A 16,830-nucleotide genomic window follows, 5' to 3' on the forward strand; every position below is an offset into this window, starting at 1 on the left:
GGATGCAGGCCGGGCTCAGGGACCGGGGAAAGCTGGCTCCTGCTGCGCGAGGCACGTACCGCCTGACGGCCACGGCGGGCGCTTCCTCGTGCTGGCCTAGGGCCCGCGGGGGAGCGTCGCGGTTCCGTGCCCGTTCGCCAGCGGGGCGGCGGCCCATGTCCGTCACCGTGGCACCCGCCCTGAGGCGGGAGCGCCGCTCGTGTCTAGAGCGCGCGGCTACGCGCGGCCTCGGTCCGAGGCCGGGGGGGTGGGGGGGGGGGGGTCCGCGCACCGGTCGGCGCCGCGGAAGGGGCTTCTGACGTGCCAGCTAGTGCCCGCCACCGCGATGGGAAACCGGGGGAGCGCGGCCTCCTCCCTTCATACGCCGGCCCTGCGGTTGCCCGGACTCTTCCGCGCGCGGCCCCTACTGGCAGCGCCACGGTTTCCGGAGGGGACGACGCGCAGCTGCGCTGCTGAGCCGGCCGGAGCGAGATGGCGGTAGCACCGTCCGGCCGCCCCGGTGCCCCGCCAGGGCCCAGCGATCGCGTCCGTCTCCGAGACTCAGGCAGCGGCTGCGAGTCCCGGTACGGCGGCGCGAGGCGGCCGCTGTCGCAGCGCTGCACGGGGGGGCGGGCGGGAGATGCCGAAGCTGCGCGGGGAGGCCTTCTGGAGGGAGACGCTGCGGAGCGCCCACTACGTGGTGGCGCCCATGGTGGACCAGAGCGAGCTGGCCTGGAGGCTGCTGAGCCGCCGCCACGGCGCCCAGCTCTGCTACACGCCGATGCTGCACGCCCAGGTCTTCCTCAGGGACGCCAACTACCGCCGCGAGAACCTCTACGACGAGGCCTGTCCCGAGGACCGCCCGCTCATCGTGCAGGTGAGCGCCGCCACCGCCCGCGGGCCGCCGGGAAACGACACCGGCGCCCGCCCCGGCTCGCCCGCCGCGCTCCCGGAGCGGCGGCGCCTGGCCGGTCAGCCCTAGCACCGGGAGCGGAGGCAGGGGCTGCCGGGAAGAGCTTCCCCGGGGTTCGCCCTGCTGGGCGCTCTTGGGTAACGCTGCAGAGCAAGTTACCCTTGCCCTCATCGTCCACCTCGTTTACGTTCACAAATCTAGACGTTTTCTATGTTTTCCAAATGCCCGTGAGTTCAGCTAGTCAATCTCACTCAGATTTTAAAGTGCTTACATAGAATGACAGAAATCTCATTTTCTTCACCTAAATACCGCTAACAAGTACTTAGCTTATGAAGATAAGTGTTTTTTTCTGTTTGTCCCTTGTCTAGCAAAGAGAATTTGGTGTCTGAACCGCAGGGGCCTGGAGCACTAGACTTCTCCCAGGGTTTCAGTCCTCTACACCTCATCTTTAGACAGTCACGGGTTGTTCCAGATCTGATACCACTCAGGGAGGATCACATGTTTTTGAGTAGTTCCCTGAAGATAGGACACACTTTAAGCTTGTGTTGCTTCTGCTTCTTGAAGTACTGCATGAGGTTCAGGTACTTCACGCCATCTCAAAGAGGGAGAGAGGCCTGCAGAGCTGGAGAATAACGCAGGGAAGGACAGCATGAGCAGAGGAATGATGTGATTTCCACATGTGGAGCACTTAAATGGATGAGGACTCTTCGCCCTGGAAGAAAGTGTCTCCATGACTGAGGGGAGAGTTGAGAGAAGTCTGTCAAAGTATGAGTGGCTTGAAGATTACAAATGGGAAACGAGTGTTAAGTAAGGGTAGTAATAGTTATAAACTGCAAAATTCATTACCATGGGATGTACTGGATGCTGAAAGATTACGTGAGTTTAGAAAGCAAATGAAGGAAAACTCTATTGAGGGTCATTGCTTGCAGGAAACATCGCTTCTGCTTCCAAAGTCCTTGAAGATGCTCTCCAGCTTCTGCTGTTCCATAGACATCTGTTGTTGACCATTATCAGAGCAGGAGGAGGTGGACCTTTGATCTGTCTCAGTACAGCTTTGTATATTCTCCTTTTCCACAGGAGGTAGTTTATTTTGCCACAGAAAAATAGAGGTAGCAGAAATTTCTTTTGAACGCATATTTTCAGCTCAGTAAGCTGTGTGTTCTGGGCAAGCCTACCTGAAAAGTGTCGGTTATTGTGAGCTTGCTGTATTATCCTTCTTCCCACTGGCCACTATTGGACACAAGGCACAGAACTAACTAGATTAATCTTTGGTTTGACCCAGTACAGCAATCCTTACTGAGTTCTGCAATGTTTCAAGGCAGTCTTGGGTTTTGGTTACAGACTCCTGGAAGCAGATTAGGCAGAGGTACATCTGAGCCCAGCCTGCTCTTTGGGCTTTGTTTACTCTGTAAAAATCCTCACTGATGTGGCTTGGTTGGAGGCTTTCCATTGTTTCAACCATCTCAGAGAAAGCAAATGCCTTTTCTGGTTTTAGTTGGTGTCAGCCATAATTTATGTAGTGCTGTAAGGTTTAAGTAACACCTTCTGCTCACACGTGTTTGAGTTTAAATCCATATTATTTAAAGATCTGATGGCATTGGTTTTGTTAATAATGAATTTTAGAAAATCTATTTAAAAGTGTAAATGAGAAGAATAGTCTGGCTCTGTCCTCTTCAACAAAGCAGCTGGAAATTAACCTAATTTTTCTTAATAAATGGATTTTTGCAATGTGCTTTAAATGTAATATTAATTATATTTAAGACTGAGCATTTGACTAACTGCCCAATGTGTCTGTTTCACACGCCACACTAATGTGAATTCATTTTAGAGGCAGTGGTGCTTATTGGTATCTACAAAGTTTGAATTGTCTCAAGACCCAGAGACACCACAGGTAGCTCTTCTTCTGCACCACCTTTATGTGTTAAAATGCTACAGCTTTTGTTCTACAGGGGATTTTAAGTGTTGTTCCCTCTTATTCTTGGGTACTACGCGTAAAATATTCTACAAATATTTCTTTGCCTCCTGAATGATTGCTCATCTTTCTTATTTTGTCATTTGAAGGTTGAGGATCTTTAGCTGGTAAGTGTCACAGATTTTGTTTGGGCGTTTTTTGTTTGGGTTTTTTTTTTTTTTTTTAGAAATGGTATTTGCTATTATTAACTGCACATCATGCCTGTTTTCTGTAGCAAGTACTTGCTTCATAACTACATCATAACATTTTGCCGGTACTCGAAGAAAGCTATTGCCTGATTATTCCACTTTTCTTTGTCTTTCTCAGTTCTGTGCCAATGACCCTGAAGTGTTTGTCCAAGCCGCACTGTTGGCTCAGGATTATTGTGATGCCATAGACCTAAATTTGGGTTGCCCCCAAATGATTGCGAAGAGAGGTATGTGCAAATCTGAACCCTGGGTAAACAGAGAAATGGCATGTTTCAAATGTGAACGTTGGCAGTAAAACATCAAGAGGACCAAATTAAGCCTTGATGTAGGGGAGTGGCTGCAGTACTGCTGATCAGACTTTAGTTATGCCCACTTTAACAGGTAATGCTTTGTAGTACCTAAAGCAAAAATTGGATACACTAATAATTAATTCCAGCTTCTTCTGAGCGACAGCTCTTGTGCCTAGAATATCCTTCAGAAAAAGTATTTCTAGCAAGAGCTTGATTTTCTTTCTGATTTCAGTTGTTCAAACACCCTAATTTTGCAAAACTGCATTTAAAATTATATCATGCAGGCACTTAGCGTCTCCTGTTTCCTCGATATTTGCACAGAGTTTATTCACATTAGCGTGTAAGAGGATAACACCTGCTGAATCCCTTAAGGATATTACAAAGGTAGCTCAAACAGAACCAGTGTTTGAAAATTTTGGATCAGTTAGGATGTTGAGGAAAGATTTGTTCAGTAACTGCCCATTGCTCTTCTAAAATGTCTTTCAGAGACTAATAGGAAATGATCAGTGGTGTACAGGGCAAATAGATCTTTCAATCTGATCAGGTTTTATCCCGAAGGGAATTATTAAACACCTGGTACCAACCCTGAAAGCTGGACTTTGAGCTGCCAGCCTTAGAGAGTAGCAGTGAAAGTAGGGTGTGGGGATTCATTGTTTATCTTGTAAATCTAGGGTGGCATGGGGAACAGAGTGATCCAACTATTCCAGTTTGGGCAGGACAGAGCAACTCTCTTTCTGCCAGTGAGGCATATGAGTGTCTGGATCTTTGTATGTGAATGTTTACGAAAGCTGTATACTTCAGAATCTTACTCTTCTGTACAAGTCTGTCATATGCTATTTTATTATAGGTCACTACGGAGCATTTCTGCAAGAGGAGTGGGATCTTCTTCAGAGAATGAGTAAGTCTTTAGAGAGGCTTCACTTTGAGAGGGAATGGGATAAACTCATCATTGAGACGAGGTTTAGGGATGTGGGGGGAAAGGAGGTGCAGCATGTTTCTTTTGGGAGGGTTGTGTTTGGTTGGGTGTTTTGGGTTTTTTTCTTTCTTACTGTATTCCAGTGGCACCATCAACATGCTTGGTGGTATCCTACTACAAACTCATGCTAGATCTGCTAAAAGACTTCAGTACCTGAAACAGACTTTAGTGAAAGTGAGTCAATTAAGTCCTAATCTAATGATGGCTTAGTGGCTCTCCAACTGTAGAAACAGCAGAACTCCCAGTGCGTTACTTTTTCACTTTGAAGTTCTCGGGTGCCAGGAGTTGTGTTTCTGCTTGAAGCCAGAGTCGCCCTTTTCTGATCAACTCAGCGTACTGTTTCTGTCCACACCATAGCAAGTTATGCCTCTCTTCTCCAAATTTGTGTAGGATGTTCTCAGGCTATTGATAGTGATTGTGAACAGTATCTTTTTTTTTTTAAGAAATAGATTTGGAACTAATTTAAAGAGCAAGGTTTTGGTCATTGTGTAGAGCTGAGAATGTGTCTGCACCCCACTTCAAAGCAAGTATCTGAACCGTGAAGTTAGAGAGTCTTACTTCTGTTTGCGTTCCCTGTGGTCCAGGAATCCTGAATGATGTTTGGTACAAAGACACTGCTGAGAACCTGGAAAGATAGACAGTACTTCCCTGCCCAGCATGCAATGTTGTTGTTAGGGCACTTTTCTTTGGAGTGAAAGATGCAAATCAGAACAGCCTCAAGGTGAGAAGAGAACCCACGTCATCTAGTTGGGTGAGAACCTAGGCTGTCTAGTAGGAGAGTTGCCTTATTAGGGTATTCTATAAAAGGTGGGCAAAGCTTCCTCTTCCTCCTCCTCCCCCAGCCTTCTTTAAAATGATGGAGTACTATCTTCTGCTTGCTCCTATATATACCTTGCTTGCTCCTTTGAAAGGATGATAGGAAGTACCTATCGTTAGGATTTGGATTAGAAGAAAGCAGGTGAATTCCTACATTATACATCCAAGCTCTAGGAGAGAAGAGAATTTCAGACATGCCATTGCTCAGTGTTTTCCTGTTGACTGTCTTTGTTAGCTCTCTTTTTTAAGTAGTTTTCTGATTCCGTGCACTGTGTAAAGACTATGGGAGTTTAACATGTTCTAGATTTCACCCTGACTCTGTAACCTATGTTTACTACTTAATTGGGTCCACTGCCTACCTCAATTGATAAGCCTCTGCTTGCCATGGACAAGACTCTACTTGTCTTGATTATTTGGGTGATAATCTGAAAATAAGCAAAGCATCTCTTGTAGGAAAGGGTGGACAAGCAAGTGTTAATATTGTTGGCAGAGTAGGAGGAGTACAATAGCCTGTGACAATAGTAAGCCTGTATCGATGATTAAGATTTGAAGGGGGTGGTCCTTGAAAGTGAAGGTTTGATGCAGTGGAAACGCTAGGGGTATTAAATGCTGACTATTTTATGCCTTCTTGTTAGAATGCAGATTTTGTGCTTCATGTTTTACTGTTACTTGATTAACCTATAATAAGGATTGCATAGGGCATTGCTGATTATTTAAGCTGTGAGAACTGCATAGCATTAACTTTTCAGGCTTTTTCCATACCACACCCAGTATGAGATCTTGAGGAGAGTAGGCACTTTTCATAGCATTGTGCAGCCCACTTACCTGTCTTTTCAATCTTTCCCAGTTTTACTGGCTAACGAGAAGCTCTCTGTTCCCATCACATGCAAAATCCGCGTTTTCCCAGAAATTGACAAGACAGTGAAGTATGCACAGATGCTGGAGAAAGCTGGCTGCCAGGTAAGGAGGCAGCTGCTCCCTGTACTGTTGCACTGGACACGTGTCTCTATGTAAAGCATCTGATGACCAGATCTTGGTGTACTGCGGAGATGAATAGGCTACGTTGTTTTACAGACAGAGAAAACGGGATGCAGAGAGATTGAATGTATTTGTAGTCATAGGCAGCAGGTCAACGGTATGATATGGAAGATGTCATGACTTCAGAATGTCTCTTTTAATCACTGCACAGTGCGGCATCCTTCACTGTGGTTAAGCATCTCAGTCTAACGTAGTGTTGCAGGAGGCACTGTGAATGCATGAAATCTACAGGGCTGTAGAAAAAAGCAGTATCAAAGATGGCCACCACTAGTGAAGAAATAGGCCGCCTTCTAGGATTTAACTCCAGTTGAATTGCAAGAGACAGTCTCTAGTTAGAGCCAGTACTGACAGTATTCAGGCCTTCTGCTGAGGAGCAAGCCATATCAATATATCACAAATTCCAAAGTGAATCATAACCGGGAGCCAATGCAATAGGAAGTCTGTAGGTTCTCCCAAGATATGACCTTGTCATGCTGTGGAATAGCAAGCTGAAAGAAGCCCAAGACCGTGCCGTGGTAGGTGAGCTGCTGATACCTTTCTGTGATACAGAAATTTCAACAGTCCCTGCACTGTTGAAATAGCAGTGGGAATTCAGTGGCATCCATGAAGTATATGGGGTAAAAGGAAATTTTTGTCAGTGGATTTGTTCCAGTGGTTCATACACTGAAAAGTAAATGTGACTATGTGTTTTAGCTGCTGACTGTGCACGGCCGTACTAAAGAACAGAAAGGACCGCTTGCTGGCGTGGCATCTTGGGAGCACATTCAAGCTGTCAGGTTAGTGAGCAGTACCAGTGTTAGTGGATTTCTTCTAATGTGCTGTGAAGGTAGATTTTAAGCAGGGCGTGCAGTGGCATTGAAGACCAAACAGATTTGTGTGGCAGGAGTAGAATTTCTGGGATGACTCTAATTTTATGCATCTGTTTTATTCACTGGTATAGAAAAGCTGTAAGCATTCCTGTATTTGCAAATGGAAACATCCAGTGTCTCAGTGACGTGGAAGAATGTATCCGTAAGACAGGAGTGCATGGTGTCATGAGTGCAGGTAAAAAAAATGAACTTTTACTCATAATATATGAGAATATGAACTGTTTCTTACTGTCTTAGCAGGCCCATATACATTTATTAAAAGCTTATGTCAGACTGACTTGGTGAACAGCTTTGATTGAAAGCTGAGTGGCCATTCTCTTTCTTCTTATACTGGCCATATCTTACCAGGACCAGGAATCACTTAAGATTTGTAAGAATTGTTATGTTGAACTTGTAGTACCATTGAGTGGACAGCTCAAATCTGATTACCTGACAAAGGCAAATGGGAGTCCTGTTGTCCTGGATTATTTTCATGACATCTGTTAATCAATGGAATGTTTTTTGAATGGATCTCAATGCAGTAAGTGTGTCCGCTGATTAATATTCCTGCAGATGGTTCATGTTGTGTTGGGACAAGAAAGAATTGGCGTAACTTCCTACAGGAAGAGCTAGGATAGACATTAGAAAAAGGGTTCAATTACTTGCACAGTTAAAGCAATGAAATATATTTTCTGGGAGATTGTAGAATCTTATTTTTAGAAAATACTGGTTAACAAAAGGCTTGTGGAGCTAGTAGAGAAAAGCCTTGTGAGAAGCAGTATCTGTAAACTTAGGCCAGACAAATGTGAATATAGACAAGGTAAGACACCCATTGTCCAAGTATTTAACCACTGGACAACAAAAGCAGTGATTTTTCTATTTATTATTTTTTTTACTGTCTTTGTGTCAAGATTGGATGCCTTTCTGGAAAATATACTTTAATTAGATACGAGCTGTTTGGCTTAATTAAGAATTGTATAGTGAAATACAGTATCCTGAGATCAGGCTAGAGTTTTATGGGCCCTGTGTTCCTCTGTGACTACATGAGTGATGTGTCTGTGACTGGTAGAATCACAACAGAGCTGATCAAGCTCCAGAGCCTAGGTTTTGTTTCTGTTTCAATCCTGAAATGAAAGTTTGAGTATTTCTTTTCATTCCCTAGAAGGTAATCTTCATAATCCAGCTTTGTTTGAGGGCCGAAACCCATTGGTGTGGGAGATGGCTGAGGAGTACCTGGAGATAGTACAGAAGTACCCTTGTCCATTGTCTTATGTTAGGGCTCATCTCTTCAAGCTCTGGCATCACACGTGAGTATCTCCAGAGAACTCTTAATGTTTTCAGGGCTCATCTTGCTTAGCAAGTGTCTGGCTTTTCTGGACAAGGATTCATTTGGCCAGAATTAGTATGCTGCAAGGTTTTCTTTCCTGGACCTGACTGGAGACAATGTGGGCTGAGGCCTCTACCCTTCACTGCGTATCTGGGAAACAGGGCATGGGGAATGAACAAGTTACCACAAGATAACCTAGGGCATGAGCTCACAGCACTTCAGCTACTGTATGGTAATTGCACGTATGCACACATGCACTTTATGGCAAACACAAGTTAACTAACTCTGTTCATTGTGAGGCAAGCTGTCTTGCATTTATTGTGGAGTAAGGGCATGGCCATGGGCAGTTACTGAGGAGCAGCCGATGCACTGTACGTTCACGTTAGCTTATCTCAAAGTACCTTGGTGTGTGCCAAGTATTTATTTGGAAAAGAGGAGCAGGTACATGTGCTTTTCTCTGGACTTAGAAGAAAGAAGATAAGCTCCTACTAAAGGCAAGTGCAGCAAGAAAAATCTACCAAAAGCTTTTATAAAGACGTTTTTAGTTGATCTCCTCAGTCTAGCAATAATGAATAAATATGACTTGATGTTTGGGATTTGCCTCAGGCTTCAAGTTTACCAGCAGCTGCGTGAAGAATTAGCAAAAGTGAAGACTCTAGAGGGCATTGTAGATGTCAACAGGGAGCTGAAACTACGATGCCAGGTACCAAGATGGGCCCTAATCTCCCAGAACACCACTGTCTGCACTTGGTGGGAACTTACCATGTATGTCATGCAGTTGATGTCTTTTAGTCACTTCATTGCAACTTTGTGGCTTACCAACCTTGATATTGGTAGTTTACTACAGTAGCAGCCCCTTAAGCCTGAACAGCTTTACATGGGATAAAGTTGATTTAGGAATTACAAATCTGCTTCAATTCATCTGTGTTAGTAGAGGTTTTTTGCCTATGTTTAACTGTCAGTAACTGTTAAATTCCAGTTTGTGGTTTCCTGGAGTTTGTTTAGAGTATTTCCTGAGAACTCCAGGAAAACTGACTGTTACTTTATGCTGCAGGAAGAAATAGCTAATCAGAAAGAAGGAGAAAAGCCAAAAGAAGGGTTGCCTTTTTTCCACTGGATCTGTCAGCCATACATCAGGCCAGGGTGAGTTATCTATTCTAACATGGACAGGTATCCATAGGCCTTTTCCACCCATACTATCAGTACAGACCCATCCAGTTCGGTTCTAGGAGCTTACATTCATTTGAAAATAAGTGAAGACTTTGGATTATTTTTATTCTGGTTCGGTTTTTTTTTTCCTGATTACGGCTTTGTTTGTGGGGATGTTGCTCATCGTATGCATCCTCTCCCTTAGATCCTCCTCAGATTTCTCTCTTTCTGAAAACAAAAAAACCCAAGAATTCCACTGCACCTCAGAAAGAGAACCTGATGTGCTACCTGACAGCTAGCTGACATGCTACCTGACAGTACTTTATTGTTATATGTAACACAAATGTTGCTGGTAACTGCCAGGATAGCAAAGAATAAGTTATATTCTGTAAAGGATGCTTGTGTTATATAGACAAGCTTTTCAGATAGCTTATTCCCTCTCTGTTGTGAAAACTGGGCTGAAGAAGGGAACGAGCGTGTCAAGATTAATACTTAATAAAGTAAATACTTAAATGAAAACTAGGAATAACAGGTTAACAGGTACCTAAGTAATTTAACTGGCCAACTTTAATTGACTTTCCAACCAATATATCTGACAGTGTGTCTATTATTAACAGCCAATGATAACAAAACCAGATAGGTTTTTCTATTCCATGTCCTTGTAATTTAGCTGTGATAGGTTTACAGTTTACCTAGATTTCTGTAAATCAGAATAGTGGCCAGGGAACACCTACTTCTTCCCTTCAGCCAACTTACAATGATATTCACTGTTTCAGGCCAAAGGAGAGATGCAAGGAGAATGGAGCCAGTGGGACTGAAAAAGGTGTGCGAGGGAAACGTGCTCTGGAAGAGGAGGAAGATGGAAATTCTGAGCTTCTGTCAAAGAATAAGCAAAAAAAGAAGTTAAGAAATCCAAATAAAAGCTTTGATCCATCTTTAAAACGTAAGTTCTATTTATTGGCGTAAATGCATGGAAAGTTGCTTATATCACATTTGACATAAATTGCCACTATTTATTTTCCTTGTTTATGTAGTTGTAAAAACTTCTTTAAAAAGAGGGGGTATTATCATCAGGAAGTTTTGATAGTAGGCAATGTGATTCAAATTATGTTAATTAGTAAAGAAAACAAGGATCAAAGAAGTAGGTCACTGATTTGCTATAAGCATCTTTTTAATATCAAAATGCTTTGCAAACTAAATTGGCTGTGACTAGTATTTGAAATTGGAATTTCGTATGCATTTCAAGCAGATGTCCTCTTTTACATGTGACTTGAGGATTAAAATTTTCTATGTTTGGAATTAGCTTAGATGCACTTAAAAAGTCAAGGTATCTTCACCTTGGCACTGTTCTTTGAGGTACAGTATTTTTATTTGAAAAAAGTCTCTCTCTGGCTAGAAAAGCGCCAAGTTTTGTCTGATCTTAATATTTTTTAATTTCCTTCTTCCACATAAAAATACCATTGCTGAAATTGGTCTCTCTCTCCTCCAGCCAAATACGCAAAATGCGATCAATGTGGAAACCCTAAGGTAAGTCAGTGCCAGTGTCCATTAAAGCATTTCCCCTAAATGGAAATTAACTGACCGTGTAGTGGTCAGTGGCTCAATGTCCAGATGGAGATCAGTGACAAGTGGTGTCCCTCAGGGGTCTGTACTGGGACCAATACTGTTTAATATCTTCATCAATGACATAAACAGTGGGATCAAGCGCACCCTCAGCAAGTTTGCTGACGACACCAAGCTGAGTGGTGGGGTCAACACGCTTGAGGGATGGGATGCTGTCCTGAGGGACCTTGACTGGCTGGAGAGGTGGGCCCATGCGAACCTCATGAGGTTCAACAAGACCAAGAGCAAGGTCCTGCACATGTGTTGGGGCAGCCCCCGGTATCAGTACAGGCTGGGGGATGAAGGGATTGTGAGCAGCCCTGAGGAGAAGGACTTGGGGGTACTGGTGGATGAAAAGCCGGACATGAGCCAACAATGTTCGCTCGCAGCCCAGAAAGCCAACCGTATCCTGGGCTGCGTGACCAGCAGGTCGAGGGAGGGGATTCTGTCCCTCTGCTCTGGTGAGAAAGTCCCCTGCAGTACTGCGTCCAGCTCTGGGGTCCCCAGGACAAGACAGACACGGAACTGTTGCAGTGAGTCCAGAGGAGTTCACAAAGATGATCAGAGGGCTGGAGCACCTCTGCTATGATGACAGGCTGAGAGAGTTGGGGAGAGTTGGGGTTGTTCAGCCTGGAGCAGAGAAGGCTCTGGGGAGACCTTATCGCAGCCTTTCAATACTTAAAGGGATCTTAAAAGAAAGGTGGGGACAGACATTTTAGTGGTGTCTGTTGCAATAGGACAAGGGGTAATGGTTTTAAACTAAAAGAAGGGAGATTCAGACTGGATACAAGGAGGAAATTTGTTACACTGAGGGTGGTGAAACACTGGTGCAGGTTGACCACAGAGGTGGGAGATCCCCCATCCCTGGAAGCATTCAAGGCCAGGTTGGATGGGGCTTGAGCAACCTGATCTAGTTGAAGGTGTCCTTGCCCATGGTGGGGGGGGTTGGACTCAATGACCTTTGAAGGTCCCTTCCAACCCAAACCACCCTGTGATTCTATTCTATGATTCTAAATCCTGAAATAGGTCCATGCCAGTGTTAAGTAATGTATGCATGCCAAGTCCTGCTGATATGTACAGGGGAAAAAAAAAGGTCCATACTTAGGCAAAAGCCTCTTAACTGTAACCAGTCTCTGAGGTGAAGGCGCTGCGCAAAAGTCGCTAACACGTAGGTTGAGAGCATTTGCCTTCCTTTCCAAAAAAGTGCTGCTGCTGCTATTTATTGCTAAGACAATTGAGTGAGCTAGATGAACTTCCCAAGATCTCTTGGAGACAAATCTCCAGACTGTCAGTAATGACACATGTATATTGCACTGTGAAATTAAAAACAAACCCCCTCTTACTAGGATTAGTGGTGGGTGGTGTTTTTCTGCAAGGATTGAGAATTTGTATAACTGGTGTGGTTATTGGTGTACTAATACAAATACTTAAAACATCATTGCAGTAGTCTGTAGTGTCAGGCAGCACTCTGCAGCCCTGTTTTCTGTTGGTTTTTGGATCTGTGCCTGTAATCAGAACAAGAATGAGCACCTAGTCATTCTCAGCTCTGATTTTGCTAGTAGTTTAACATCAACTTTCACCATTAGCAATGTTAAACATGCCAGCTGTTTTCCAGGTTGTGTATAGCATATTTGTTTGGGGTTTTTGGGGTGGGTGGGGTTTTTTTGTGTGTCTGTCTGTCTTCGCTTGGGGAACAGAGCTGTTTACTTGACGGGGAGATGTTGCTGAACTGTCAGCAGAGTGTAGTTATTGCTGCTAATATACCTGTGCATGCAGACATACAGAGTGTAAGCAGCAAGGAACAATTTTGTGTTCTAGCTGAAAAAAAGTAGCATTACAGCTATGGAGGTGGGGAGACAGGGACACAGGCATGTGGAGTTGGCTTTCTTTTGTAACACTATTAAAGCACCTTAGAAATAGCAGCCAGCTGGAGCTCAATTTGGAGCTGCAGCTACAGAATAAAATGTTTTTCTTGCTGTGTTCATTATTGGGAAAACATTGAGCATTCATCTGGCCTGCTTTCAAAGCCATCTTGTTTCATAGCTAATCCTGGTGACACAGCTTGGTGTGTCAACCATGCTTCTCTGAAGCTGGGCTTAGTCTCTTTTCGTTTGCTCTTACATCATTGTAATGTTGCTGGCAGCCCTTGCAATCTTGTGATTGGGCCTGTGTTTTTATTTTCTTCCCCTACATTGTGTATTTCTAAGCTGTGTCATAGAAGGGGGAGGAGAATACCACCACCACCACCAAAAAAAAAAAAATTAAAATTCAACCAAGGACTTTCTAAACATGAAGGAATTTTTAATTGGGCTGGAGGGAGAAACACCAAACAACAAAACCCCACTTTCCTGAAGGATCACTAAGCGTGTGTGAGCCCAAGCACCACAGACACGTAGTCTAGTCTAGCCACGTTGTCGGCTATCGAAGACTCAACTGCTGCTGTCCACTAAGGGTCATACATTATATTTTAATATATACCCAGGTATATTTTAAGCTGCAAGTAGGGAAGCAGTTGCTGTGGTAACATTTATTTTAGGCATAGCTACAGATGGTAGCAAGCATGTCAGGCACTGTTTCACATGCTACTTCTGCAGAGAACTACAGCAAGCTCACTTGCAACAAATGTCATAATTGGTCCAGAGTGCTTATGGCACTTGCCTGCTTGTGTTGTGTAACTTGGGCTGCCCAACAGATTACTGATGTTGCAGAAGTTGAAGGTGAAATTTTTTTGTTTGGTTTGTTTTTTGTTCTCTACGTACAAACAGTTGATAGCTGCCCCCCCCCATCCACTCTGTCATCTTCATTAGACTGAGGTATGACTGCCTAATATACAAGTTCATGGTTTTTTTCTTCCAAAAGTCTGAATGTGCAAAGGTGTATTGTTGTTGCTTATTATAGCAAACGATAATAATTTTATCTTCACTGATACAAACTTCTTTATACCCCACCCCACCCCCCCATCCCAACCCAGGGCAATAAATGTGTATTTAACATGTGCCGAGGATGCTGTAAGAAAAGAGCATTCAAAGAGACAGCAGACTGTCCAGGTAAATGCATCTGTCCTTACAAGTCATTAAGCAAATAAGTAAGTAAGTGCCATGTATATTCATTACTCTAATTTTTGGTTTGTGGGGGGTGGAGGGGGTGTGGGTGTTTGTTAAAGTCTACCTACATAGCTATCTAAAATTTTATGGTACAATTTGAAAAGCCTGGTCTTCCTTCTATGTACAGTATTCTGCTTCCAAAGCCTTGGGATGCATAGTTTCCAGACTGTGAGGACCCATTCTTTATAAGGAATGAGCTGTTCTGTTTACCAGTGGTCATCTGATTTCAGTTTCTTTCTCTCCCTCCATCCCCCATCTTTGCTTCTTCAGGTCATGGATTACTTTTTAAGACCAAATATGAAAAATCCCTTTCATGGCAGAGTAGTCAAAGAGCAATTCAAAACCCTGAGATCAGTCGGAGAGGAGATGCAGATGTGGGGGAGACTGCTGTACTGAAGGAGGCTGGTGACACTGCAGTGTGAAACTTTGGAAATGAATAGTTAAAGACCTCCAGCCAGGCCTGTGCTTCCCTGGGCCAAAGAAAATGCCATCTCCAGCTCACCGTCAGCTGTGTGAACTTATTCCACAGGTTTATTTTACGTTCTGGAAAAGTTTTATTTAAGTAAAAAGCTGCTTACTCAGGGAATTATCCTGCATTTGAAATAAAAAGGATGCAATTAAATTTCTTATGCTGTGTTTTAAAGACTGAAAATGCTGCATTTTTTTTTTTATTTTTTTTTTTTGGGGGTGGGGCAACCTATGTAAGCTGCCATCACAATTGCCTCTTGTATGTTCATTAACCCTTAATGTCCTGTTTTTAATATTGGGGAATAAATTTCTTGTATTAGAACAGTCTTCTGGTGTGCTAAAAATAGCGATGTCAATGACTTCTTCACTAATAGAAAATGCGTCATGTTTGAGTTTCAGCAGGCCATATTTTCAATGCAGGAAAAGAATCTAGCAGTACTTTGAAAATGTGAATGTAAAACTGTAAAATGTTGCTATAACCACATTGTGTATTAACAATTACTAGTTTTATACAGTGTGATAAAGCTTAATGGTCTCCCATAAGCCAAAGGTTGGGGGAAATGAAATCTCTATTTTAATAGAGCGGGTTGTCTGAAATTATGTACTAAATTAGAACCAAGTCCATAAACCTTTTCCTGCTCAAAGTTTCATACTAAATTATATGATCATTCTTTATCTGTCCCACCTAATAAATTATGTGAGAAATGCATCAAAGCCAGATGGGGGTTGACACATGCAAGATCTCTACCTGGCTTTTACCTTTTTTCCCCATGGGCTTTGCGTGCCTCCTAGGCACTCGGTCAGTGTAACCTTCCAGTGTTCAGTGTACTGTAAAGAATGTCAGCAGCCAAAAAAAAAAAAAAAAGCCAGCAATAGAATGCAGCTGTTTGTTTAATAAAATTGAATAAATGGAAGTCAAGCCATCCCATGCTTAAGCTAGAATAAATAAATAAAGCTCAGCTTAGCTTTGAAAATTTTATCTTCCTGTGGCCTGTGTTCTCAATGCAGTTTATCTGACTGCATGCTTAGTGACTCTGCTCCACAGTGTACTGCCATTTCCTGCAGCTCCAGATGGAGCATCTTTGCTGCAGAGCTGCTAGCACCTTCTTTGCACACTAAAAGCAGCAGGCCAGTTAATGCATGCTTTCTTGTCATGTGCAGCCTACTGAAGGGAACAAAGCAATGATGCATTGTGGAATCTAAAACATGCAGTGTAGCTATGCTTGGTGTGGCAAAGCCAGCACATTATGAGCAAGCCTTGTATAGCACTAGAGGCTCTAACTGCAAAATTAGCAGATCTTAAACTACTGTTCCTCCAAGGGAAGTGGAGAAAAGTGGCAAAGAAGAAGGGAAAAAAAAAAGCACCCGGGGGGGGTGGGTGGGTAGGAGAAAGAAGAAAGTAGGGGGGTGTGGAGTGGGGACACTACTAGGTGCTGGCCCCACTATTTCTGATACAAGCAAGGACGTCTTGGCCTTCTTGGCCACCTGGGCACACTGCTAGCTCATACTGAGGGGGGAGGTCACCCCCAGGTCCTTTTCTGCCAGGCAGCTTTCCAGCCACTCTGCCCCAAGCCTGTAATGTCGCCTGGGGTTGGTGTGACCCAAGTGCAGGACCTGGTCCTTGGCCTTGTTGAACCTCACACAGTTGGCCTTGGCCCACTGGTCCAGCCGGTCCTGATCCCTGTGTTAAAGCCTTCCTACCCTCCAGCAGATCAACACTCCCGGCCAACTTGGTGCCATCCATCAGCTTACTGAGGGTGCACTCACATACACACCCACACACATCCCCCACCACCACCACCACCACTCCCCAATCCAGATTATTGATAAAGAGATCTAGCTCCAGTACTGAGCTGTGACCTGATGCCAACTGGATTTAACTCCACTGCACCTCTTTGGGCCCAGCCGTCCACCCAGTTCTTTACCCAGCGAAGAGAACGCCTGTCTGAGCCATGAGCAGCTGGTTTCTCCAGGAGACTGATGTGGGAAACAGTGTCAACAGCTGTACTAAAGTCCAGGTAGACAACATTCACAGCTTTTCCCTCATCCACTATGTTGTGGTCAAGCTGTCAGTTTTGTAAGCAAATACAGCAAGCACATTGACAACACAGTGTCTAGCAAGTGGACCATCTTTCTTACAGTATGTAGTAATGTATTCCG

General features: G+C 44.0%; 1 protein-coding gene across 2 annotated transcripts; it reads left to right on the forward strand.

Annotated features, from left to right (window-relative positions):
• Window positions 1-468: 468 nt before the first annotated feature.
• DUS1L (dihydrouridine synthase 1 like) lies at window positions 469-15,014 on the forward strand. Of its 2 annotated transcripts, XM_075770741.1 has the most exons (13): window positions 469-856; window positions 3,171-3,279; window positions 4,190-4,240; window positions 5,982-6,094; window positions 6,866-6,948; window positions 7,113-7,216; window positions 8,183-8,327; window positions 8,954-9,050; window positions 9,402-9,490; window positions 10,273-10,439; window positions 10,986-11,023; window positions 14,070-14,145; window positions 14,473-15,014. In XM_075770741.1, the coding sequence occupies exons 1-13, from the start codon at window positions 620-622 to the stop codon at window positions 14,622-14,624; spliced, it is 1,461 nt and encodes a 486-aa protein (XP_075626856.1). In that variant the 5' UTR covers window positions 469-619; the 3' UTR covers window positions 14,625-15,014. The 2 variants fall into 2 exon arrangements, with proteins under 2 accessions (XP_075626856.1, XP_075626857.1); XM_075770742.1 differs by lacking the exon at window positions 9,402-9,490 and having other exon boundaries at window positions 8,954-9,112.
• The last annotated feature ends 1,816 nt before the right edge of the window (window positions 15,015-16,830 follow it).

This window comes from Balearica regulorum, chromosome 18 (genome assembly GCF_011004875.1).
Source record: "Balearica regulorum gibbericeps isolate bBalReg1 chromosome 18, bBalReg1.pri, whole genome shotgun sequence".
NCBI lineage: Eukaryota > Metazoa > Chordata > Aves > Gruiformes > Gruidae > Balearica > Balearica regulorum.